The sequence below is a fragment of the Bison bison genome, unplaced genomic scaffold (genome assembly GCF_000754665.1).
Source record: "Bison bison bison isolate TAMUID 2011002044 unplaced genomic scaffold, Bison_UMD1.0 scf7180017864213, whole genome shotgun sequence".
Classification (NCBI taxonomy): Eukaryota; Metazoa; Chordata; class Mammalia; order Artiodactyla; family Bovidae; genus Bison; species Bison bison.
In genome coordinates this window covers 4,000,096-4,027,787 of record NW_011494785.1, presented here as the reverse complement: position 1 = coordinate 4,027,787, position 27,692 = coordinate 4,000,096, and the positions used below count along the sequence as shown (strand labels likewise).

At 44.6% G+C, this 27,692-nt stretch overlaps 1 protein-coding gene across 2 annotated transcripts; it reads right to left on the bottom strand.

The window, feature by feature from the left end:
- Positions 1–581: 581 nt before the first annotated feature.
- CCDC77 (coiled-coil domain containing 77) lies at positions 582–27,692 on the bottom strand. 2 transcript variants are annotated; one of them, XM_010845022.1, is made up of 13 exons: positions 27,630–27,692; positions 26,807–26,999; positions 23,573–23,625; positions 21,595–21,838; positions 17,477–17,619; positions 11,864–11,960; positions 10,876–10,948; positions 9,333–9,424; positions 8,240–8,388; positions 4,757–4,973; positions 3,409–3,534; positions 3,168–3,320; positions 582–1,786 (listed from the first exon to the last, which is right to left on the bottom strand). In XM_010845022.1, exons 3-13 carry the CDS (start codon positions 23,608–23,610, stop codon positions 1,640–1,642), a joined length of 1,479 nt encoding a protein of 492 aa, XP_010843324.1. In that variant the 5' UTR covers positions 23,611–23,625; positions 26,807–26,999; positions 27,630–27,692; the 3' UTR covers positions 582–1,639. The 2 variants fall into 2 exon arrangements, with proteins under 2 accessions (XP_010843324.1, XP_010843323.1); XM_010845021.1 differs by lacking the exon at positions 26,807–26,999 and having other exon boundaries at positions 583–1,786; positions 27,630–27,690.

Genomic DNA, 27,692 nt, shown 5'->3' with positions numbered 1-27,692 from the left:
TGATGTGCTACCATCAGCTTTAGAAAAAAAATAAAACACAGCATCGCCTACTAACAGTTTTCCTTAACACAAATATGAACACCTGAGTCCTTTCCTCTGTCGTGGGTACATTAGAATGATGCTATTCTAAGCCACTGTTGTGTTCAGCCACTAAATCGTGTCTCTTTGTGACCCCATGAACTGTAGCACGCCAGACTTCCCTGTCGTTCACTATCTCCTAGTTTGCTCAAAGTCATGTCCATTGAGTCAGTGATGCCATCCAACCATCCCATCCTCTGCTGCTCCCTTTCTTCCTCCTGCTCTCAATCTTTCCCAACATCAGGGTCTTTTCCAGTGAGTCGGCTTTTCGTATCAGGTACAGATACCTTTTCATATCAAGTCTTTTCATATTAAGTACTGGAGCTCCAGCTTCAGCATCAGTCCTTCCAATGAATATTCTGGGCTGATTTCCTTTAGGACTGACTGGTTTGATCTCTGTGCTGTCCAAGGGACTCTTCAAGAGTATTTTCCAGCACCACAATTCAAAGGCATCAATTCTTTGGCACTCAGCCTTCTTTATGGTCCAACGCTCACATCTGTACATGACTATTGGAAAAACCACAGCTAAACCATACTAAGTCAAGACCAACTGAATTCTCAGAGGCTGTCTAGGTATGTTCACAATTACTTTGCCCCAGATGGACAGTTATTTGCTGAAAAAAGGACAGAGATGAAAAAAATGGATATGGTTTTAGTGCCATCATCTTGTACTCTCTTTCCTGCTACCTCCAAGACAATCTCAAGGGATGTATCATAAATGTATAGCACTGCAGAAATCATGGACAGGTAAGTAAATAGAGTCATCAACAAGTATAAATGTGGTTTTAACAAGAAATTATAGAAAGCTCAAATAGAACATTTTCCACTATGTTTTATTGAAAAATAGCTAATTTAAAATATATACATTATTTAAAAAAAAAAAACACACACATGGCACTGGTAAAATACTGAATTTTTCACTCACTCTTACCAAAGTGGCATCTTTATGTTCCCAGATGATTATTTTGCTTAAGAGGAGGGTCTCTGGTGCCCTCTGGTGACACTTCTTGAGGCTGCTGTCCAGAAAGGAGTAAGAGCCCCTCAGCTTAGGGCTGAGAGAATTAAGGACAGTTCATGTCTGACTGGCCTGTGTTCTGTGGCCTTTGCCCTCTGCCCAGGAGAAAGGCAATCTTAGTGGGAGTCTTAACCTCCTGGGGGAAGTGTTCCTCCCTTAACACTCAGCCAAGCCGACAGCAAAAATAAACACTTTCGTTTTTGTCACTGTCTTCTTAAAAACACAAAAACAAACAAATGAAAAAACCCCTATCATTATAAACTCCCAAATAATGTGGGAAAGTCTCTAAGTAATTCAGGTTGTAACCCAGACCAAAAAAAAAAAAATTAATTAATCAAAAAACCCCAGTATCAGTTAACAGGACAGCAAAACCCATAAATCTTAGGAAAAAAAAAAAAAAAAAAGTTGATTCTTCCCCTTGTCTTCATAACAACGGACACCACTACTCTGGACAACTCTGTGCCTATGGTTTCTGGGAGTGGATGACTTTCTTGAATTTCAGGAGGCAGACCTACTCCAGACCTGTGCCATTCCTAAACTGTAACATCAGCAGAGCCTAAGTTCATTCTCTAGACCAAACACTTTGGACTTGAGGTTCCTCAGTTCTCCCTGTATCTTGTGTGCCAGTCGATTGCTATCACGAACCTCACACAGAATGGCAAGATCCTGGTTTGCCTGGGCGTTGAGTGTGGCCTAGAGATTCAAAAAAAAAAGAAGTGATTATGGCAGATGCCAGAGGAGAGAAACCTGGCATGAAGCCCCAGCTGTGCCAGCTCCTTTCTCTGATACTCTTAGTTCACAGGGTAGATTCAATGCTTAGTCTAGAGACTCACTGAGAAAAGGAAAATGTAGAGTTAGGGCTAAAAAGGCTCGAAACCATTGCTTCCCCACACAACAGGACAGAAGCCTGAGTCAGAGGACAATCAACAATTAACAGTGAGAAAAGAGACCAATATAGACATTATTAGTAAATCTGCCAAAGCATGAAAGGCAGCATCGCTTTGTTTCCGTGTGAACCTGCTTGGCAGAGTGACTGCTCAGGGTGTGTGGATGGAGAGTTACATCTCTTTAAGATGACACTGGAGGCACCTCAGACTCTACGTGAAGCTGTGTCTCATAGGGAAGAAGTACTTTCTAACCCAGTTACTCACTTTCCCTATTTGTAAAATAGACAGTTTTTTGGCCAGGCCATATGGCTTGTGGGATCTTAGTTCCCCGACCAGGGACTGAACCCGGATTCTGGCAGTGAGAACGCTGAGTCCTCACCACAGGAACCCCAGGAACTCCCCACAGACACGACTCTTTTTTTTTTTTTTAATTCATTTATACATTTATTAACCTCCACTTGCTCTAAATCAGAAGCCATACTAAGAACTGGGGATCCCAAGAAGAATAAAACAAGGTATTCCTGCTCTTGGGCAGCTCTCAGTGTTGAGTTTTATTTGCAAAAATGTAATATTTTAAGCCATCATTAATTCACAATTGAAGTAGGCACTTACTCATGCTGCTGCTGCTGCTAAGTCGCTTCAGTTGTGTCCGACTCTGTGCGACCCCATAGACGGCAGCCCACCAGGCTCCCCTGTCCCTGGGATTCTCCAGGCAAGAACACTGGAGTGGGTTGCCATTTCCTTCTCCAATGCATGAAAGTGAAAAGTCAAAGTGAAGTCACTCAGTCGTGTCCGACTCTTTGTGACCCCATGGACTGTAGCCCACCAGGCTCCTCCGTCCATGGGATTTTCCAGGCAAGAGTTGGAGTGGGTTGCCATTTCCTTGTCCAGTGCATGAAAGTGAAAAGTCAAAGTGAAGTTGCACCTTCTCCAAGACACGACTCTTTGAACCCACTCCTTGAGTTGGGAGGGATGAATACTTGTGCTGAGCTGAGCTCAGGTGGAAATACTCTGACATTGTCCTTAAGTTGCTTCAGTCTGTCCTGTCTTCCTCTGGCACGCACTGTTTACACTGATTTCAGAGAGACCAGGAGGATGGTGATGTGGCCCAGCCTCCCTCAGAGGGGCCCTTGTGCTGTGTACTCACCCAGACCTCTACTCCCTCCTGGTAATTCAGGATCAAGTACCTTATAGAGTATCTGCTCCACGTCTTTTAGTTTTTGCCGGAGAATCTTAATGTCTGTCTTAAAGCCTTCTACCTCTAAGACACGCCGGGTCTCCAAGGCCTCGTAGCGCTTAGTCATGGCCTGCAGGCGTCTCCCCATCTTGCTGGTGCGGTCCTACACCCGGGGTACAGGAGAGCCTCTGTGAGCAGAAGGGGCACCCCTAGCCAGCTGCCCGCCCCCCGAGAGGCAGAGAACCCCACACCTTAAAGATCTCTCTCCTTGCTCCTTCCTCCTCACGAATCCGGGCCAGCTCTTCTTCCAGGGAAATGCACTGCTCTTGGTACATGCTGGACAGCCTTCTCTCTTGTATGAGCTTATCCTTTAGGGACTGTGGGTCAGAAGGAGAGAAAAATTCATTTGTTCTTTAATTTGGGTAATTCAAATAGCACTGAGGGAAAGAAAGAAAGGACTTCCAGAAGTGCTAAATCAGTGAAGGAACAAGACATCACGGAGAACATCTGAAAACCTACTTCTGGAGGATTCTCTAGCTTTTTTCTTAATGTGTACAGAGTAGGAAATTCTGGGTTTTTTTCCCTTTATTTTTTAGAAAATTTTTTAAACAAAACAAATATTTTCGGCTCTTGGAAGAGTCAGATAAAAGAGTTCAGAATTGTACCAAATAAGACATTACAAACTATTTGGGGATACACTTCTTAAGTTTTTCTTTAAAAAGAAACATCAACAGCACTTAAAACACATGCTCCACTGAGCAGCCAGGATGATCCTGAAGAAGCCCAACTTGGATGCCACTTCCTTACACAGAATCCTTCAAAGACACGACGACGCTCGGAGCTGTGCATCCTCAGCAGGAGCGTGACGTGACGGCCGCCCTCCCTCCACCCTGCGTGCCCACCCCTCACGGCCACATGCTCCCTCACACCTGCCCTGATGCTCTTCCCCGAGGTCTGCCTGGCAAGCTTCACTCTCCAGGTCTCAGCAAAAATGCCAGACTCCAGATAGTGTCCCAGTGCTTCTCAACAAAAGTAGACCTCCAACAGCAACATACAATCTTCACAGAATCCTTCTAATTCTATAACACCACTTTTTTTCCCTCCCTAAATTTAATGTATTTTGGCTGCACCACCTGGCTTGTGGGATCTCAGCTCCCTGACCAGGGAATGAACCTGGGCCATGCACTGAGAGCCCAAAATCTTAACTACTAGGCCACCAGGGAACTCCCAGGACCACTTTTCTGTAACCCATACTTGGTTATTTGTTAATGTTTCTAGTCTTTCTCACCTGTTAGAATGTAAATGCCATGAAGACAGACCTGGTCTAGCCTTCTGCTGCTGTACACTCAGAGCCCCGCCCACCACAGGACTTCAACAAACATCTGTTGAATGAATCTATCGATCAGTCAACACTTAGTGTTCTAAATCCCCAAACACAGTAACAAAGAGCTACTCTTTGAGACCTATTTCTTGAGATCGTTGCTACAAGAGCTTCCTGGACTGGATCTTATATGACAATGATTAGGTTCTTTGAAATTCTCCGAGTTCTTTCAACAATTCCAGAATAAAAAAAAAATTCTGTAAGATAGAGGAAACTACCTTAATATATTCATTTTGGTTGTGATGACTCTCGTGAACTAGCCACATTTTCCCCATTTTCTCTTCTTTCTTCTTACACTGCATCCTGTATTCCTTAATCTTTGACATCAAGTGATCCTTTTCAAGCATCCAGGACTTCTCCTTATTTTGGTTTTCAAATCTGAGTTGCAGAAAGTCTTTGGTGCTCTCGTAGAACAGCTCCTGGGTGTGGTGGAGACTAGGGAAGAAAGTACAGATGTGGACATGAAGATGCTTCCCCAGTACATGTGACAGTTACTTCAAACGCAGCCAAGATGCAGGTCCTTTAAAAACTGTGTAATACATAGATTCTGTAAATACCATCAGCGTTTAAAAAACACGCTTCATCTGATCACCAGCAGTCTTACATGTTTTATTGAACAAGGTATAATGCACCTACATTGGTTCATAGACCGGCCTTTACAGATATTTTTCTGGGTGCTAATTTCAGGTTACATAATTAGACGGACTACAGAAATATTTACACACAGCCTAAGTATGGACTTTTCCAAGGCACCAGACTTTACAATAAACTAAGTCATGGGGTTCTGACTAAAGGTTAACACAAGTTCTAAAACGAAAACATCCACACAGCTTTGCTTCTGTCTGGGCCGAGCTCCCCCGTGAGCTGTTGGGCCAAGCTGCCCAACAGCAAATCCTGTCCTTTTTCTGAGATAGGCTTCCTCGGTGGAAGCACCTCAATGGCCTCAGCCCACGTGGCCCCTCCATTCTTCGAAACCCCTCAGTGCTTCCACTCTACGCCCTGTGCTGTAGCGCAACACTTCTTAACCTTATTTATCATTTATTTTTGCCAGATGCCACAAGGACCATCAAGGACAGTACCAGCTACTAGACATACACAGGTACTAAATAGATTCCTGCTGAGATTTGGGAATAGACAAATGATGTTTCTGTCTTCAAAAAAAAAATATCCTGAAGAGTTAGCAACTCATCAGTTTAACATCAGCAGCTAGAAATATACTGTATCAAATGATCGGACTGCTTCCAAAGGGCACTAAATACCATACCGAAGTTTTTCACTGAACACATACGGTGAGATCCACTTAGTTCTTCTCATGAGTAAGAGAGTACACAGAGAAGGGGACAAAGACTACATAATGTCAGAGGAGTAACCGGCATCTGATGAATATATTCAGGTACGCGTGTGTCTGTATAAACAGGGAGAGATTGAGTCAGTTCCCTCAAGGACTGCTCTTGCTTGCAACAGGTTATTTTATTCTATCTGGTATTATGCTCTCAGTTACAAACAGGGGAAGCATGCTCTTGAAAATGTACAAATGGTCTCAAAGTGACACCTAACAGGCAGCCATTAATGGCCTTGGATTTCCTGCCATTCAACACCCTCAGGATGCCAATCTACTGGAAGGAGCCAATCAAGTGCTCAGATCTGCAGAAGAAGTTGAACTAGGAAGGTTATTAATATTCTGACATGTAAAATCATACTTTACTCTGACAATTTAAAAATATTGTTCCCTGAAAAACAATTCAAATCCAATAGAAACTGGAGATGCTACGCTTAAGCACAAAATACCAAAAATAAAGATGGAGAGGTACCAGCCAAATGCAAACAAGACATGATGTTGGAAGCAGCAGGGCCTGCCAAGGGCCAGGGGCATCTTCTACCTGCACTGGTCAACGAGTTCAACTTGAGTATCATGTCTAGTTTAGCGACCACGCTTTAGAATGGAGGAAGAGACACTAAAAAAGTTTGTGAAGTAATAAAAAAACCAACAGGATGAAGATTGCAAGGTGAAAAAGAATATACACACACACACTCCAGAGGATCTTCCCAACGCAGGGACTGAAATTGAATGCAGGTCTCCCACAGTAGAGGCAGATTCTTTACCATCTGAGCCACCAGGGAAGCCCATATACACACATACACACGTGTGTGTACATATATATACACATTTTTTTGTTTTTGGCCGCACCACATGGCTTATGGAATCCTAGTTCCCCAACCAGGGATTGAAGCTGGGCCCTTGGCAGTGAAAGCTTCAAGTCCTAACCACCAGACCACCAGGGAATTCCTGTGAAAAAACATTTTAAAATGTAGGATATTTAATGCAGGATAGAGAAGGTAAGATAAAGGTCATCAAGTGTTCAAGAATTATTTATGTGCCTGCTCTGCACACAGGAAAAGACCCTGGGGAAGAGACATCATTAAAACAGAAGGTGAAAAGGTCCATCGCTGAATCACGCTGGTCATCACAGGCGATGTGGGGGAGATGTGTAAGGAAGAGTGCACCCATTCCTGGGAAGGTCAGAGAAGGATGACCGCACAGCGAGGGGCTGCTGCACCGTGAGTGCTGCGTGACCCACAGCCGCAGGAGTCTGGCTAAAAAACGAGGTGAGCTATAGCCAGAGGAGCAGAGACTCAGGGCTGAGACTCCCAAGGGTCAAGGCAGCAGGAGACACTCACAGGGAGGAAGCCTGCAGGGCACAAGGGGACCGGCGACAGAAAACACAGCTTGGTGACAGCAATGATTAAACCAGAACACAGCTTGAGCCGAGAACGAGAGGGCAGAGAATGGACAGGAGAGGCTTCCAGGTTCACAGATGACGGGGTTTGGAATCAGAAACTGGAGAGCGGGGAGCTGAAAACGACCCTGAGTCTCCAAACTTGAGAAACTACATGGATGCGACGGCACTGGGCTAAATGGGAAAGAATGGAGCAGCAGGTAGATGGGGAAGGGTGCTTGTCGGGAAAGAGAAAGTTGAGTTTCAGTTGTGGTGAATTTGACATTTTCAAACACACTTTATTGAAGATGTCTCTACAGCCTAGCTCTGGTCACTGCAAGTGGACAAACAGCTGAGGAGGGTGAAATGGGGAGAACCAAGAAAGACAGGTGCTGCGGGAACCAAGGGAGATGGATTTCAAAGGGGGTGGTCAGAGGCCCAGACACACAGAAAGATACGAATGAACTCAGTGATGACTTTAGACAGGGCACGCTAAGCAAAACAGGGAACAAGAGCAGACTGCAGAGAGTGGGGGACAGGCAGGCAGGAATGGGGTAAAAACAGTACACATAGTTTCCATTTTCTGGTGCAGGTATGTGAAGTCGAACAAGAGAAAAGGACTGTTATGCTGACTTAGATAACCCATCAGTGGAGAAAAGGATATTCCAGGACAGTAAGATCAGACTACAACTCTCCGACGGGTTGAGGGGAGAATGTAGAGCCCCAGTCCTGTAGGAAAAGCATCAGATGAGCATGCCAGGGAACTGGGAGAGAGGCGAGGGGTGGGGGTCTGCTGATACGGTTCCTTCAGTGCCAGGACCCTTGCTGCTACTGGACAGGACTGCCAGCTTGTGGAATCTTAGCTCCCCCACCAGGGATCGAACCTGCCACCTTGGCAGTGAGTGTGACAGTCCTGACCCCCGGACCTTCTAAACCATATGGAAGACACCTGAAACCTGTCCAGTGTGGCTCATGAGTACCCACCTTCTGGTGAGCTCTGTGATTCTGTCCCGGCTTCTCTGCTGATGAACCTGCACTTCCTCGACGCAGATCCGCCTCTCCTCCATGAGCCCTGCCACCTGCTCCCGTGAGAGCCGAGTCTGCTCCTCCAGCTGTGCCTGCAGCGCCTCCACCTGGACAGGCCAGAGGGGCGAGGCGTCCACTCCCGCTCTACTCCTGCTCGCTTCTCGCCCCTAACAGCGAGCCTCTCTCCAGAAAAACAAAAACCCCACAAACAAAAAAAAACAGACGTGCAGCAGCAAAACAAACAAGAGAAAAATCTCGACTGGACTCCTCTTTACGTCTTACATGTGGTCTGAGGCCACATGAGAGCAGACTCCATCCACACCAAGCAGAGCACCCAAGTCACACCAGAAAGGCTGGACAAGCCCGTCTCCCCTCTCCGAGATGCTCACCTTCTCACCATCTCTCTCTCTGGGCTTTCAGAACTGTCTCCCTTTTGGGACTTCCCAGTTGTGTAGAGAAAGACTCATGTCTTCATTTTTAAATTTAGAAAGTGTGGCAAAACAAGTATAATGTGATTTCCTTGTCTGAGTCAGGCTGTCTTGACCCCACATGGCGACACTGGCCAAAGGTAGAAACTGTCCATTAACACGCCCTCTGATAAGGACAGGAACTTGAATGCCGTTAGATGAAAAATCAGGGTTGTAGGTGACATATGATGACCAGATGGTGAGAGGGTGACTCATTACTTTCTTAGACTTTGGAATACATGCACCAGACAAATGGATGTACCCCCAAAGGTCACCGTTTGGGGACAGACAGCTGCAGCTCTGCGTGTCCCAGGCCAGCTGCACAGGGAATTCTGACTCTGACGACTCTGGTGGGAGGGTTCGGCCTATGAGCTGAATGAACTGCAGGTTCACACCAGCACTTCTAGAATGGTGCAGTACAGAGTAATGGTTGTAAAGATAGAGCTCTGGGAAATTAGGAACAACCTCAAATTTCCAATCCCAAGATGCCCAGAGGAAATACGTGTGCCAGGAGACACGTGGCACACGCTAGTGAGGGCACAGGACCCGCTCCAGGCCTGTGTGCGGAGCGGCGACGATCGTACCTGGAGGGCGAGGGTCTGGACGTCTCTCTGATGCAGCCCAGTGCTCACCTCCTTTTCTCTCCCTGCTGATTTCCTCCTGCTGCCTTTAGAGTCTAAAACAAAAAACAGTGGAGACCTTCACTTAGCTTTTCTTTCTGCTTTTCAAGCATCAACATTATCTTTGCAGAGAAGTTGGTTTTCTTTATATGGAAGAGAAGGAAAGGAAGAAAAAGGACAATGTACAATAACTACAATGCTCAATTGTGCAAATAGGAATCTTTTAACGGAACTCTGTTAGGATGTCACCTGGATCTTTCTGAAGAATAAACTACTAAATTTCCCTTTGGAGTTATATCTAATTTCTTTGTAAAATCTTATTTAATGAAAAAGGGTAATGAATTACAAAAACTAAATCTAAACATTTTAGTTATGACGTATAACCCAATTTTCAATGGACAAAATGATTTTATCAGCAAGCAACACTAAAACTGCACTAAACATAATTTGATGATTTAGATGATTCAAGAAGCTTATTTATTCTTTTTATTGAGGTATAGTAATTTATAATATTTGTTTCATGTGTACAACATAGCAATTCAAAAATTTTATAGATTATACTCTGTCTATACTTATTATAAAGTACTGGCTATATTCCCTGTCCTGTACAATATATCTTTGTAGCTTATTTATTTTATACATAGTAGTTTGTTCCTCTTAATCCTTTACCCTTATTCTGCCCCTTCTGTTCCTTCACTCTGCTGGTAACCACTAGTAAGTATGTTCTCAACATCTGTGAGTCTGTTTTTGTTCTATACTCACTAGTTTATTTTTTAAATTCCACATATAAGTGATATCATACAATATTTTTCTTATTTCTTAGCATTATGCCCTCTAAATCCATCCATGTTGCTGAAAATGGCAAGACTTCATTTTTTTTTAAATGCCTGAGTAGTATTCCATTCATCTTCTTTAACCATTCATCTGTTGATGAACACTTGGGCTGTTTCCATATCTTGACTATTATAAATAATATTGCTGTGAACACTGGGGTGCACGTTATTTCAAGTTAGAATTTTTGTTTCCTTTCTAAGAGCAGACCTCAAAAGTGCTTCTCTCCACATGCGTAGTGATGGCATTAGCTAGACTTATTGTGGTGAATATTTTGTAGTATATACAAATACCAATTTACTACTTTGCACACTTAAAACTAACATTATATGTCAATTATATCTCAATTTTAAAAAACTGCGATTTCCATTAATAAAAGAGGAAAGGATAAGGAGACTGAGGGTTAGAAAATAATTAACAGGCTGTGACTCCACATGTTATCCAAGTATATTTTATGACTTATCACCATAAGCATTTTAATTAGATATATTTTTTATTCTACTTTATTAAAACATCATAGAAAGGTTTTTAAAAAAAAGCTCAGTAAGATCTGAAACCACCAGCAGCATGATTATGAATATTTATTACCACTGTATAGTAGGAAAAACTGTTTAATTATTTGCACCATGGTTTTTAATTCTGCATCAATAAGAATTTCTAAAAATACAGTTGGTACCTGCTCTGAGAGCTGAAGACTCATTCTTTTCACGTACTTCTACAGGCTGGACAGTCTTCTGGAGAATGCTGACCTGAAGAAGCCAAAAAAAAAAAAAAAAAAAAAAAAAAAAAAAAGTACAGAAATAGTCTTCCTATAAATACAGTATTTCATTTTTTAGCTTTAGTTCTCCAGATCAAACACCATTCATAAATTAAACTGGTCAAAACTTATACAATCATATAAGGATGCCATGCATATGGGAGACCAGAGAAGACAAACTGGATAAAACCCACTAACAAACTGAATACACACTGACTAAAACCACTGCTGGTGATAGAAATGGAAAAATAAAATTTCAGGGTTCTTTGGCAATATCTACCAAAAAAAAAAAAAAAAGAAAGTGGTCTTTGACAAGGTCTTTTAGGAAAGTAACAGAAACACTGAAGCATGCATATATAGATATGTATAAAGATGTTCACTGAAGCACTGTTTATAGAGTGAACAAGTGGAAATCTCAATTATACACATAAATGTTTCTATATGAGTAGGAAAAAAGCTTTATCTCTAGGGTACAGAATTATGGGACACTGTCACTTTTCTATTAGATTTCTGAAATCTGTGTTTGTTTTTAACAAAGACCACGCATTACTTTTGTAATCGGTATAAATGAAGCCCTAAAAAGAACCCAGTATTGAAACTTGCTCCCACACTAAGTCTGTTCCTGCTGCTCTCTCTAATCTCATCCAAGACACCTCCTCCTCTAAGCTTAAGGTTTCCAAATGGCAGAATGGGGTAAACAATGCTACTTTCCAAGGCTTTTGAAGAAAAAGAATAAAATCACAAACCTGTTTGTAATTGCAGAAAATGCTCTGAAAAAGGCAAACTGAGACCATGGTAGCTAATTCTCCTTTGAGCTTCTTTAGCAAGGATCGAAGTTGTCTGATTAAGGACCCAGGCTGCATTTTGTAAAAGCCTTGTCTACCTTGCTATATAAAGGAGGACTTACTTTGTTGGGAGGCTCCTTATAAAAATAGGTCACTTCTCCAGTGTCTGTTCCCACAAGAGCCAAGAGATTCTGAATCTTCTTCTTGTCTTCTAGCTCCCTGCAATTCTCATAGAGAATAAGCATACATTGTGTCCAGAGTAAGTAAATGTTTGTTTAAAGGATCTCCCTTCTGACTCATTTATTTTTAAAGCAATGATAACCTCAAGTTAAAATTAAATTGGATTAACCTCCTATACTATTGGTGGGAATGTAAACTGGTGAAGCCACTATGGAGATCATTATGGAGGTTCCTTAAAGAAACTAAAAATAGAGCTACCATATGACCCTGCAATCCCACTCCTGTGCATATATTCGGAAAAGATGAAAACTATCTAATTCAAAATGATACATGCACCCCAGTGTTCACAGAAGCACTATTTACAATAGTCAAGACATGGAAACAACCTAAGTGTTCACCAGCAGGTGAATGGATAAAGAAGATGTTCTAAACACAGAGGGCTTCCCTGATAGTTCACTTGGTGAAGAATCCACCTGCAATGCAGGAGACCCCGGTTAGACTCTTGGGTCAGGAAGATCTGCTGGAGAAGGAATAGACTACCCACTCCAGTACTCTTGGGCTTCCCTTGTGGCTCAGCTGGCAAAGAATCTGCCTGCAATGCAGGAGACCTGGGTCTGATCCCTGAGTTGGGAAGATCCCCTGGAGAAGGGAATACTCCAGTAATATACTCCAGAATACTCCAATATTCTGGCCTGGAGAATTCCATGGACTGTAGGCCATGGGGTCGCAAAGAGTCAGACCTGACTGAGTGACTTTCACTTCACTTTACTTCACTACACACACACAATGGGATGTTACTCAGTCATAAAAAAGAATGAAATAATGCTATTTATGGCAACATAGATCGACCTAGAGATTATTATACTAACTGAAGTCACACAAAGACAAATATCATGGTATCACTCATACGTAGAATCTAGAAAAAATGATATAAATAAACTTATTTACAAAACAGAAACAGACTAATAGATGTAGAAAATAAACTATGGTTACCAAAGGGGAAGGGGGGAGGGATCAACGGGGAGTTTGGATTAACAATGCACACCGCTAGATATAAAGTAGATGGCCCTACTGTACAGGGAACTCTACTCAATATCCTGTAATAACTTACCTGGGGAAGAAAAGCTGAAAAGTAAATATATTTGTATACCTATATGTGTATTTATAGGTATATACACATACCTATGCATAACTGAATCACTTTGCTGTATGCCTGAAACATTGAAAATCAAAAATGTCAAGAGAGGAGAGAACATCAGCAATAAGCTCCAAAAAATTAACTAAACTAAATTAAATTAAATAGGATTTATCTAGACTTCAGCTCTAATTTTAAGAGCATCAGGCATTTAGATTCAGGAATTCAGAGAACCCAGCGGGAAATAACTTCAATCAGTTGGTTGAAGAGCGTGAAGGCAGACACCAGGGCGTACTGCTCAAATCTGCCTCTTCAGCTACGTGGGAGCTGACAGTTCACAGCTGGATCTCTCTCCAGGCCTGCTCTGAGTCTAGGCGGCCTGTCTCACCAACTGTCTGCTTGAGGAGCAGCCTGCACCCGGGGCCTGGCTACTGAGGGGTGCGAAACCCAGTCCTCTCACCTCGTTTCAGGATCTGAGGACCATCCTAGAAGGGCACCCTGTGGCAGGGGCTGAGGCCTGCTGTCACTGAATCGCCACTTAGCCTCTGCACACTCAGACTCTCCCGAGTGCCCCCTGGTGGTTTACTCCTGAGCACACTCCCCGAAAACCTCCTGCAAGCAAATCTCCATTGCGGAGTTCATTTTCCAGGAAACTGACCCCAGACAGTTGATACCACAAATGGACCAAGGAAGCAAACTTTAAGAGAGATGTCAGGGACTTCCCTGCTGGTCCAGTGGTTAAGACTTCACCTTCCAGTGCAAGGGGAGCAGGTTTGATCCCTGGTCAGGGAGCTAAATCCCACATACTTTGCAGCCAAAAAACTAAACATAAAGCAGAAGTAATACTGCAACATGTTATAAATTCAATAAAGATTTTATTAAAAAATCTTTTAAAAACACAATGAGATTTCAGAGCCTGGGATGTGCAGACCTGTTACAGTGTTCTTAGGAGCAAGACAGGTGAGTGGTCAACAGCGGAGAGGCTAAACAATCAAATAAAAGTAAAAGCAGGAAGAGAGCTGGGCTGCATTCTATACAAACTCACAATCTCTGCCCCATTTCCCACACCCCAGCCAGCTGTCAAGACTACTACCTAAAGAAGAAGCTGACTCTCCGAGAGGTAAGGTCTGGTGAGGCCTCAGCCAGAGCCCATGGTCACGATCACTCAGCCTTTCTTCCAAGGGCCCATGGCCATTTATTGCAGTAACTGTGCACTGTGGAGAAGGGCTGCTGGGCAGTCTGAGCTGACTTTGACACCTAGTGAAATGAAGCATTATCTAGGGCATACAGGAACCAGGTAATAAACAGAATTTTGGTTCCAGTCCAGCTCAAAGTGGGTCCACTGGATCCAAACCCAGTCAGGAGTCATTTCCCCATCTCCAAATGTATAACTGAAATGAACATAATTGGCAGTTGGCAAAATCTCCAAATTGTTTTCTTGGTTTCGGTGTTAAAGCAAGTGGAAGCCTCTGAAACTGCCTCTCTGCACCCCAGCCACGATGGTAAACAAAGACTAAAGGATGTAAGGGTGAGGGTCCCCATCAAATCCCCATTAATTCACAAGCATGATCCTGCAAAACCAGACAGGCAACAACACAGTGCTACCAAGTAGGTACAAGTCAGTGACTGTGCCAGCTGCAGTAGCATTTTTGCTAGAGCAGAGAACCAGGTCTTAGGTACACAGCATGTGGCTATGGTTAAGCAAATGTGCTCCCTTCCACAATCAACAGGCCCAGAGCAGTTCTCGTTCAGGTGACATGAACAAGAGGATATTTCTACAGGCTTTCTGAGGACCATTAGCTCTTCTGTTCAATATCAAATTTGTCCAAAGGGACCTGGATCTGTTCACTACTGAGCTATCAAATTAAATCAGATGGGACAAACAAGAAGTGCAAGTGGGTTAGAACCCTCAAGTGTACTCCAAAGGGCCGGAGGTAAACCCTACATAGCACATCAGCCAAGTTTCAGGGGTCTGATCGAGGCATGCCAGGCCACTCCCTTCAAAATGAAGGACAGATTATTGTACCTCATGCCTACCGCCACCAAAGACTCATAATGCCAGAGGAACTGCTCAGTGTCTGAAGACAACATGTCCTTTCTCTGGGACACTGCGCTGACCCATGTAACAGGTGACATGGAAGGTGACAAGGAACACTGTGCTGACGCTTGTAACAGGTGACGTGCAAAGTGACACAGGATACTGTGCTAATGTTTGTAACAGGTGACGTGGAAGGTGACACGGGACACTGTGCTGACCCGTGTAACAGGTGACGTGGAAGGTGACACAGGACACTGCACCGACCGGTGTAACAGGTGACGTGGAAGGTGACACAGGACACTGTGCTAACGCTGTTACTGCGGCAACCCGTGTAACAGGTGACGTGGAAGGTGACACAGGACACTGTGCTAACGCTGTTACTGCGGCAACCCGTGTAACAGGTGACGTGGAAGGTGAAATGGGACACTGCGCTGACCCGGGTAGCAGGTGTCGTGGAAGGTGACCCTTCCTCGTGGCCCAGAACTGAAATGAAGTGCTGCATTAGGTCAAGGCTGAAACCATTAAGGAGATTGAGCCAGGAATCAAAAACCTCCCAACAAAGAAACACCCTGGACCTGATGGCTTCCGTGGTGAATTCCACTGAACACTTAAAGAAGGACTAACAGCAATCATCCTCAAACTTTTCCAAAAACTGAAGAGGAAGCAACAGTTACTCTTACTTTTACTTTCTATCAGCCAGCACTCCCCTGATACGAAAGCTGGACAGACACTACACGAAAACCACTACAGACCTTACAGACATTGATACAAAAATCCTCCACAGAACATTAGTAAACCTGCATTCGGCAGCATATTAAAAGGATACACCACGATTAAGTGGAATTTATTCCTCGAATACAAGCAAGGTTCAACATATGGAAGTTGATCAAAGTAATACATCACACGGACACAATGAAGGAGGAAAACACACGATCATCATCTGATACAGAAAAAACACCTGAAAACATTCAACACCCTTTTTAGATAAAAACACTCAACAAATTTAGAAGAGCGGGAAACAAATCTCTGCACAACAAAAGCCACAATTGAAAACCCATGGCTAAAGTCACACTCAATGGTGAAAAACTGCAAATTCTCTACTAAGATCAAGAACAAGACAAGGCTGCCCATTGTGCAACTTCTATTTAACTTAGTACTGAAGTCCTAGCCAGACCAAGTAGGCAAGAAAAAGGAAGAAAAGACACTCAAGTTGGAAAGCAAGAAATAAAATAATCCTTATTCACAGATGACATGATCTTATTCTCAGAAAACCCTAAGGGTGCCACAAATTTTTTTTTTTTTTAACTTTAAAAACTGTTAGAACTAGTAAAGGAATTCAGCAAAGGAGCATAACACAAATCCAACATGCATTTCTATACACTGACAATGAAATATCTGAAAAGAAAATTAGGAAAAGAATTTGATGCACAACAGCATCAAAAAGAATATTCAGGAATTAACCAAGGAAAGGAAAGACTTGTATACTGAAAACACTCCTAAAAGAAATTAAGGATGAAATAAACAAATGGAAAGATATCCTGTGTCCATGGATTGGAAAACATAATATTAAGATGTCAACATTGCTCAGAGCAATCCTCAGATTTCATGCAAGTCCTATAAAAATTTTCTGTGTGGGATGATGAGAATGTTCTGGAGATGGACAGTGGTGTGGCTGCATGATGACACTTAACGATACTGAACTGTACACTTAAAAATGATTAAAAGAGTAAATTTTAGGTTAAGTATATTTTACCAGAATTAAAAAGAACTGCACTGTAGTGGGTGTTCCGGCACACTGTTCAGATGCCCATCACCCAGGGGCTCAGTCCTTCTCCAGCAACTGCCCTGGGCTGAAGGGGGCCGCCTCCCCCAAGTTTATATCCCTCCCTGGTGGGAGCTGCATCCAATGACAGATCACTCCCTGTGGGGCTGACTAAGATCTCTGTCCCTTGGTGGACTCTGGTGGTGGTGGTTTAGTCACTAAGTTGTGTCAACTCTTGCAAACCCATGGACTGTAGCCCACCAGGCTCCACTGTTCATGGCATTTCCAAGGCAAGAATATTGGAGTGGGTTGCCATTTTCTTCTCCAGGGGATCTTCCCAACCCGGGGATCGAAACTGTGTCTCCTGTACTAGGCGGATGCTTTACCACTGAACCACCAGGAAGTCCTTGATGGACTCTATCGTAATTCAAATTCTCCCTCAACCCAAATCTGCTCAGAGCTGCTCCCCTTAAGAGTCTCCCTACTGACCATCGCCCAGGCAAACCCCTATCTCAGAGCCTGCTCCCTGGGAACGCAGCCAAGAGGACCACGGAAGAAATGTATCTCGTTCCATGCGGTTTAGAAACATGCCCCTGGCGTCTCCTTCCTCCCGTTAGTACCTGATTCTTAGGCGGTCGTTTTCTGAGTAGAGGCGTAGGACGTGCTCTCGCTCCTGGAAGAGGCAGACCTGCATGTCACTCAGAGCTTTCTGCAGCTCAGCAATCTCTTCCTCCCTCTGCTGCAAATCCCATTCCAGTTTATGCTGGTGGGGAAAAAAAAAGGCAGCTGACAAGATACTGGGCTTCAGAGGAGTAGCTCTTATTGCATGCAGTGGCGTCAGTTCACGTAGAAATATTACAAAGTGGACAGTTTCAGCAATGCAGGCTCCAAATTACAACAGGCTGCGTACAGATGAGTTTAAACCCACAAGGTGAATGACCTCAGAGCTCTCACATCACCTCCTCTTACGGACGACAGAACCCAGGACACCACATGATCCACCTGTTCTAGCCACTCCTTTAATCTGGCTACAATGTGCAGCTTGCAGGATCTCGGTTCCCTGACCAGGGATCGAACCAGTGCCCCCTGAGGTGGAAGCTCGAAGTTCTAACCACTGGAACACCAGGGAATTCCAAGTCACACTTTAATGCTTTTTATGTAATATGCATTATAAAACTCTGGAAAGCAAAGATGAAAGGTGTGACTCCTGCTTACAGAGCAGGAGGAACTGTGTGGGGAGACAGACATGCCAATAATTAAACTGAGAGGACTGAATGCAGCACACATGGGGGAGGGGTGAGCTGGCCCAGGAAGAATCCCTGACAGCTGCTGGGGGGTCAGAGGCCACCAGAGAGCCGAAGCCTGAGAGGAAGGCAGAGATGGAGGAAGGCAGTGCTCTCGGGGAAGAGCTGGAAATGCAAGGACCTCAGTATCTCTGATGGCTCAGACAGTAAAGAACCTGCCTGCAATACAGGAGACCCGGGTTTGAGCTCTAGGTTGGGAAAATCCCCTGGAGAAGGGAACAGCTACCTACTCCAGTATTCTTAAAAACAGGCTTCCCTGGTCGCTCACATGGTAAAGAATCTGCCTCCAATGCGAGAGATCTAGGTTTGATCCCTGGGTCAGGAAGATCCCCTGGAGAAGGGAATGGCAACCCACCCCAGTATTCTTGCCTGGAGAATCTCATGGACAGAGAAGCCTGGTGGGCTACAGTGCATGGAGTCGCAAAGTCAGACACGACTGAGGGACTAACACACAGCATCACTGGAGCGGAAAGTGAGAGGTCGGTGGAGCAGTGTGACCCTAGGCGCTGGATCCTAGGAGCTGTTCAGGATGAATAGGAGTTTGAGAGTGTGGCATGAGAGTCTGAGATGAAACAGGAGTTTGGACAGTGTGGTTGCAACCATGATGAGGTGGCTGGAAGGGACTGAGCAATGTCTGGGAGGCAGGATCAGCAGGTCTCAGCAAGTGACCGGAGGGAGGCTGGGCAGAACCACAGGCACTGACGCCATCATGAAGAAGAAAGAAGCATTAAGAGACAGGAGTGGAGGGAGGGGATGGCAGGGGTCTACGCGTACGCATAGGTGGGGGGGAAGGGGGTTCCTGACTTCAGATATGGACACAGCACCATGGAGCTCAGCAGGAGGAGGAGTCAGCCCTAGTTACCTGGGGTGTTATCGTCCCGTTGAAAGAGGAAACAGACAGAACAGGCTCCATCTTGAAAGCAGGACTGCCTCTTGGGCCGGACTGTGGACTTTGAGCTATACAACCAGTATCTATGGAAATGACATACCAACTGGAAAACCAGACCCCTTAGATGGAAGAGCCCCAGGGCTTCTACGGCTAGTACCTAGACTCTCCCCGGCCTACAAAAATACCCTAATTATCTGTGTAACTGAATAAAATCATAAATTCTATTATGCTTATTGGGGTATGACCACAGGCCTATTGATAATTGTCCACTGTTAACTACCTAGGCTTAAGGCATACGAATCATGGGTTAACTTTGATTATATCTTTCTTTTCCTTTGTTCAGACTAGTTTCAGAGAACTTAGGGAGAGGGGTTTGGGTACGTACACTTAGGGTATATAAGGTTTTCACAAAAACTGGTCAGGGTCCTTGGGTAAGAGGAGACTCTGCCTTGGGCCCACCACTGTAATAAACTGCACTCCACTATCTGCATTGTCCTTCTGAGAGTTTGTTTCCCAGAAGGCTTGGCTACAACACCATAGGCAGGAGGACAACGCGTGGACAAAATGAGATTACTTACGGTAGAATCACAAAGAACTTTGACATTTAAGGCTAAGGAAGGAGAGGCCATTCTCACCTTCTGAGTGGCCCATACTCTTCTGTGGAGTTTCCCTCTACCTCTTGAGTCTCATTTTGTCTCTCACTGAGTTTTTCTGCAATGAGACATCAAGAACCTGATTTACTAAGCTCTGAGACCAGAGACCAAAACCCCCTCCAGGTGGGAGAAGTTAGCAGTTAATGTATTGTATGCTAACAGTATGCTGCCAACAAGTACATAGACCCCAGACAGGTTGGAACTAGCAGGGGAATGATGCTGACTCCTGATGACCTCACCACCAGCCAATTAAATGAATGTCCATGAGCTGGCCACACCTTCTCTGAACCATTATGATATAACTTCTCACTACCTTCCCCAAAGGGACAAAGTTTTGAGGGCAGTAACTTACGTCTTTTCTACTTCACTGTTCCCCCCGCCCCACCTACCAAAAAAAAAAGAATTAGGAAAGCAAGTTGTTAATCAAGACTGAGAACTAGTCAGAGAGGCAAGCCAGACACTGGGAAAGAAAAATGACTCTGGAATCAAGACAGAAGCAGACCTCTCAGAGGAGAGGTCAATAGGGAACATACCGCAGAGGTCACAGAGAGGTCACTGAGGCAACATATCCTGGAGCCATGGGAGGAGCAGCTGTGGACTGGACCCAGCTGCAGTCAAGAAGTCGCGGAGCAGGTGACCAAGTCAAACTATTCTGGAAGGCTGACTGGGAAAGAAAGCCATCCCTGCCCTGAGAGAAGAGTTAGGGAAGCTTGGCTAGAGGGGGGCCTTTCTCCTTCATTGGGAAAGACTTGAGTCTACCTATATACTGAGGAGGAAAAGCCAATGTCAAGAAGAGGTTAAAGACAGAAGACAAAGGGCAGTTCCCTGGTGGCCTAGCTGTTAGGATTTGGGGCTTTCACAGGCATGGCCCGGGTTTAACGCCTGGTTAGAAAATGGAGATCCTGCAAGCTGTGCGGCATGGCCAAAAAATAAACAGAAACTGCTGGATCTGTTCAGCCTCACTATGCTCCCTGGAGCAGTGAGGAGGAGGGGACGGATACGGGTGCAGGTGACTGAGCGTGGTCGGGCGGAAAGTGAGGCTGCCAGAGGAGAGGGGCCTGTGGGCCAAAGGAGAGCAGGGAAGGCAGGGCCTGGGCCTGGAGGCGGGGCCGGGACCGGGAGTCTACCACCAAAGGGTAAAACTTCCATGTGGTGTCTGAGGACACCATGATTTATCTCCTGTGAATTCATCTTGCAATGACCTTTCTAGGCAGCGGTTCTCAGCTGGAGGGTGGGGGGGGGTGGGTTGCCTAAGCCCCCAGGAGAACTCTGGTGATGTCTGGGGGCATTGCTGACTGTCACCACGTTGGGGTGGGGTGGGACTACTGGTACCGGCGAGCAGAGGCCAGGGATGCTGCACACGTCCTTTGTGCACCAGACCGTCTGTAGGACAAAGAACTGGCCAGCCCTCACCGTGGATACGGCCATGGTCCAGAGGCCCTGATCCAGGACCAAGGTGGGGGACAGGGGTAAGCCACAGGGCGAGCTGCTGCCAGCAAGGGGCACAGACCAGCAGGGCCACATGCGCAGTGCAGCGACTCCTAGAGTGAAGCCAAGGGGGTGCCGTTTACAGAGGGACAGGGCGGCCAGAAGCTGACACACAGCACTTAGTAAACGGAGAAGTCAGGGAGTTGTGGAGGCGACACTGGAGCAAAGTCAGGCGTGAGAGGGAGAAAGAACCAGAGGCACAAGAAGGCTGAGAGGAAAAGACACAGCAGTCTGGGGCATCGTGGTCCAGCGAGGCCCTCGGGAGGAGGGCAGCTCGGCAAGGTGGGAGGGACCTACAGAGAACACGGACGCGTGTGCTCGGACGCCAGCTGGCACTCGCGGGTGTCCCCAGCACTGGACGGGCTTGCTCAGACTCCAGGACGGCCACACCGGGTCCTCCTTACCTGCCCCTCGCACGCTTCCCTGTACAGCTCCAGCTTCTTCAGCAAGTCCTCGTTCTCTGCCTCACACTCAGACATCTTCTTCTGATAATACTCCAGAAGCTCCTGAGACGGACAGAGGACAGCCAAGCGATCCTCCACCGAAGGCAGGGGAGTCGACTGTACAGAATCGGAGAAGGACACACCCTTCCACCTGGTGGGGCTGCTAAAGCTGCTGGCAGCCTCATGCTTGTGGACAGCTGCAGGCCTGTGTGAGACGGAGAAGGACACATTCAGAAAACTGTCTGAACGTCTATGAGATGTTACAATTCCTCAAATTAAAAATAAGGCTTATGTTCTTAAAGTGCTCATAATGAAGGTGCTCACAAACCTGAGAGTTTAATGTTACGGGTTTGTGAATAATCAATCTTATGAACTGCTCTCCAGGTATTAAAGGCTTAAAGCTGGATTCAAAATACAAGTTAGACAATAAAAAGAGTTCATTTAAAAGAAAAAAAAGGAATATCAACTAAGTAAGGCCAGAGAGTGACAGTCAGAAGATTCGATACTATTAAGAATACAGCAACAGGAACACTTATGCTGTTGGTGGAGTGTCATTCGATTAACCTACAGAAAGTAAATTGGTTAAATCTAGTAAATTGCAATTCTCTTGTCTACACATACATATAATGTGACATACACAAAAATGTTCATAGAAACCTTATTTGTGATAACAAAACAGTAAACTTTCCAAATTTTTGTTCAACAGGATAATGGATAAACTGTGGTGTATTCAGACAATGGAATATTTTCAAAGTTACAGAAAACATGAATTAGAGATACCTGTATGACTGAGTGAATCATCTGAACAATATTAAATGGGAAAATGCACGCAGATGCATATACAGAAGATATTACCGTTCATTTATAATCAGAACTTGAAAAATGAAAGTTTACTTTAAGGGACAGACATATAAGTGGATCAAGATTCAGGATTAGAAAACAGAGCCTTGGGACGTCCCTGGTGATCCTGTGGCTGAAAGTCCAAGCTCCAAATCAGAGGGCATGAGTTTGATCCCTGGTCAGGGAACTAGATCCCACACGCAGCAACTGAGACTTTGCATGTCACAACTAAGACCCAGTGCACCCAAATAAATAAATATTTTTTAAAAACTAAAAAAAATAAAGCCTCATCAATAATCACACAACCAATCAGAGATCAACATCTAGCATCAGAGACTTGAATTACACAGACCAAAACCAGCCAAGTGCAAAGGCTAGATCAGAGGGTTTTTTTGGTTTGTTTGCTTTTAGCAAACGAGACAATGAAAGTTATAGAAAACAAATGATGCAGAAGCAGAGAAATTCTCATGTGAGAATTAATTCACTTTAGCTAACTGCCTGCAGTTTACAACAACAAAATAGACCACAGAGCAGAGAAACTTTATACCAGAGTTTAAACAAGCCCAGAGTTGTAGTTAATGAAGGTTATGGGCAGCACTTTTAATAGATGAGCATGACGAAAAAAATACTTTATAAATCATTAAAAGCTCATGACAGAAATACTACTGAGTTTCGTGTTTTAAAAAGGTGTTGCCTTCTGATACCTCTGGGAAATAGGTTAATGGATAACCTAACTAAAAGGTATTTCTGAAGTTCTACAAACAGGAGTGTGTTGATGACGAGGAGGGTGATGAAGAGGAGGTGTCATGCAGGCTGACTGAGAGCCAGAGTCCAGTCTCCTGTTTTTGTCTGTTGGTTGTTTCCCCTATAATCGAGGCTCACTCAAACTGCCTGGATTCTGGTATTAACATTTACTATGTCCTAGTTTTTAATCTAAATTCCGCATAACAAGAATAGAGAAGTGAGGGCTAACATAGTTCAAATCCAGAGTTGGGAAATTCTCTTCCAAAACCCTTCTAGTTCCTAAGCCAGTGGGCACTCAGGTGCCAGAAGTCTAGGCTCTTTATTTCAACAACTCAAAAATAAGCAAATGTCTTACTTTCTGCAGACAGGGGACTGCGTCGGGGTAAAGTTCATGCTGTCCTTTCACACCTGTCGAATACACAAAAGATCCAGAACGAGGGGTCAGGAACAGGAAAAACAGGATAGGATGCGCAGACCGGTCCACCCAGCATCATCAGAATGTGCCGTTTTAGAATGCAGTATTATTTGGGCAGCTCCAGATCACGGGATTTTATTCAGACATTCTTTTTTTTTTTTTCAGACATTCTTCCTCATCATTGTTTTTAAATACAATCAGACTGACATTTAACATTTCAATGGCAAGCACACAAAAGAAAAGCCCTCATATGAAAGTTTTCTGCAATGAATTTACATGCAAAACAAATTGACAGTTCTTTCCGTGAAATAATAGCAGAGGGAGATACAGAAAACTTTCTAATAACCAAGAGAAATTAAGTGGAAATTCAGGCCAAGGACTCAACATGCTAAATTTAAGTTAAATACAAAGGCACTGATGTTATCTGTATTTGGTGTGCTGCATCTATTGTTTTATCTTTAAAAAGCTCGTGCACAATTTCCATTTCAATTGATAATACAGATCACATTTCTTACTTTAATTGGATAATTACAATATTGGGATGGTTTCTGCCATACATCAACATGAATCGGCCATAGGTCTACATGTGTCCCCCCAATCCTGAACCCCCCTCTCACCTCCCTCCCTACCCCATCCCTCTAGGTTGTCCCAGAGCACTGGCTTTGGGTGCCCTGCTTCACGCATGGAACTCACACAGGTCATCTATTTTACATATGGCAATATATATGTCTCAATTATTCTCTCAAATCATCCCATCCTCCCCTTCTCCCACGGAGCCCAAAAGTCTGTTCTTTATGTCTGTGGTTCCTTTGCTGTCCTGCATGTAGGACTGTCGGTACCATCTTTCTACACAGATCAATCTTGTCACAGAAATTTTCAGGAAGATAAACTTCACTGTCAAAGAAGGAATACCATGTTATGTGAAGGAGAGAGAGGGGGAGAAGGGAAGATGCAGAGATGGGGCATGGGAGGGGTTCTTCGTAAACCTGGCTTTGGGGAAAGCTTTCTCGTCAAGCCTGCTGTCACTCCACTGTGACTGTGAGCAGGCGAGAGGTGACCTAACAGTCTATCCCAGTGCTCTTCTGCTTGGTAAATGTCTGCCTACAATCTTCAGTCCCTGGGGAGCAATTCTGTGACAAGGAGTGAAAGCACGCACCACTTTGGTTAATTCCAGGTGCCATTTTCCTGCTCACAACCCCGTGTTCTCCCCGCTCCTCCCCCCACCTCCTTGAGCTTTCCTGCACTTGGCCTCCAGGACACCACATGCTCCTCATTTCCCTCCCTCCTCACTGGCCACTGATCTTCAGTCACTTCTAGTTCTCAGCTCATCCTTACTGCCTTGGTGACCTCATGCAGCCTGGTGGCTTTAAATACCAGAAAGACACCAGCAGTTCTCAAATGCAGCCTCCAGTCCTGAGCGCCCTCAAAAGACTCATGCACTTCTGCCTGAGCAGGTCTACTCAAGCTTAACATGCCCCACACTGAGCCCCCCAACACAGACCTCCCACCACCAAACCTGCCCTCTCAGGAGGTATGATCCACATTCCAAACAATTCATTCATTTCAACATACAGCTCAATGAGCTTAGTAGAGTCACAGACACGTGCAACCATCACCATCAGCAGCTTTAGAACATCTTCAGCACTTCAAGAAGAAACCCAGGTAACCTCCAGCTCTCCCCTACATTCCACTCCACTGCAGCCCTAAGCAAGCACCAATCTACTTCCGCTCCACAGAGGTTCCTGTTCTGGACTTGCATGCCCGTGGAATCATATGGTATGTAGTCTTTCTGACTGACTTCTTTTATTTCGCCTGATGTTTTTAAGGCTCTTCTATGTTGCAGCACTCCATTCCTGTCTATGTATCTGGATGGCATCTGAAATGCCACTGTCCTCAAATCAGTGAAGAGTAAGTGGAACTTTCTAAGAACTTCTAACAACCTGCAACCTCTCACCTCCCTTTCTTCCTTCCTCCTTCCTGACCTAGTGTACACCTACAAAAAGTTGTCTACACTTATGTCTCATTTAGCTTTATAACCTCACTTCTGCTACTACATCTGCACTGAAGTTGCCCTTCTTCATCAGCAGACATCCACATTCCTAAGTCCAACTGTTCTTTTGCTTCCATCCTTCTCCATTCAACAAGTGCCTTGATTGCGTGCCTGACAACGTTAACCTCTTTTAAAATATTGTTTTGTGGTTGAGAGCACAGGCTCTGAAATCAAGCAGACTTGGGTTTGAGCCAAAGTTCTGTCCCCAGTTAGCTGTGTGGCCTTGAGGAAGTTTTTACTTAACCTCTTTAAACTTCAGTTACTCATTAGAAAATGGGGATAATGATAGCATATATGTCACAGGCTGGTGTAAGGATTAAATGAATAAAAGAGCAGAGCACATGTCCAGCACATTTAAGCACTCAATAAATGCAGACAATTACTATTTTCACTGAAAATTTTATTCCCTTGGTTCAAAAGGTTTTGTGTTCAACTCTCTTTACTACTTCCTCTCTCCATTTCTTTGGGAACATTATTTCCACTTCTTTTTGATGATTACCTATATCATCTAAAACACGACCTGGAAAAGAATAACTTACAATGACTTCTAGAATGAATAAATGAGATCTTTCAATCTCCTGACTTGAATTTCCAATTATGTAACATATTTTCATCTATATGTGTCCCACTGGAGCTTGAAATGTTTAACTTAAAAAAAGAAAAAATCAGAATGAAACACCTCACTCCTGGGTCATGAACCCAGAAGTGTGGTCATAACTGACCAATGAAACTCCTTAATATTAAAAAAAAAAAAAAATCATTCAAGCCACGTATTTTTTAACATCTTAAAGCTAATGCCTCCCAAACCAAATACATCATCTTTGTCACCCAAACATGCTCCTTCTGACTTTACTATTTCAGTTACCAATTCAACATCTTTCAAGTAACCTGGATTTGAAAGTTTAATCATTTCACTACTCCTTCTCTTGACCCTCTTCTGACAACGACAGGTGTTATTTAGGGATCCTCCATGTCTTCTTACCTAACCTACTACAATGACTTAACTGTTCTACTCAACCCCTCACCCGACTAAGTTAAGATTCATCGGTGTTTCTCATAGTCTAATGCTCTAAATCAAACTCTGCCTAAGCCTCACGGCTTTTAAATGTACGGCCCAAACCTACCTCTCCTGCCTTGTTTTCCTCCACTCCCCTAATGTACTCCGGCGTCCATGTCTTTGTTCAGGAGCTTCCCTTCAGCTGGTCCATAGTTCCCTCCACTCATAATCTCACTCAATGAAATCCAATCTGCACACGATAAACTCAAGTGCCACCTCCTCCATCTCTTCCCTGAGTCACTCCATCCAAAACGAACTAGCTGCAGAGGAAGCGCATTTGTCATTCTCTAAGAGGGGACGGAATAGAGTTCTCTGGGGCTCCCACCTCTCCCACGACCGTGTGTTCTACCTGCAGATGGGAGCATCGTCCTGTCTCCTGAAAGAACTTGGCCCTTCCCTTGTTTATAACACAAATTACAGTGTTTCAGCCAGCTTCTACCCATTCCTATGATATCTTTATAAGGTTTACATTTTCCATAGCTCGTCTACTTACAACTAAAATCTGTTTGGCACTTGGACATTTATTACTTTAACCCCACAACGCTGTGAAGGATCTCATCCCTCAACTTCACAAATGAGGAACGTGAGGCTGAGCCCGGCGGGGACGATGAGGGAACCCCAGGAGCTTACATTCCGTACTCCTTTCTCCATTTCGTCCTGTTTTGATCCCCCGGAGACCAGAGCCCCCATCCTCCCGTGCCGCCTATCCTCCCCGTAAAGATGCTAACTGTCCGTTACGGCCCCGGCCTCCCGACGAGCCCTCTCAGGCTCCCACCCCTTCCCTCCGCACTGCTCACACAGTTAGTACCCCCGCCCCGGGCACAGTCCCTCTTTTCTTTCCCAGACCCCTTCTCTGACCTCCCACTCCTGGAACCCGGAACTCTACTCACCCTGCCTGGAGCTGCAGACGCCAAGAGCCCAACAGAAAAACACTCAAACCGAGGGGCGGCGCG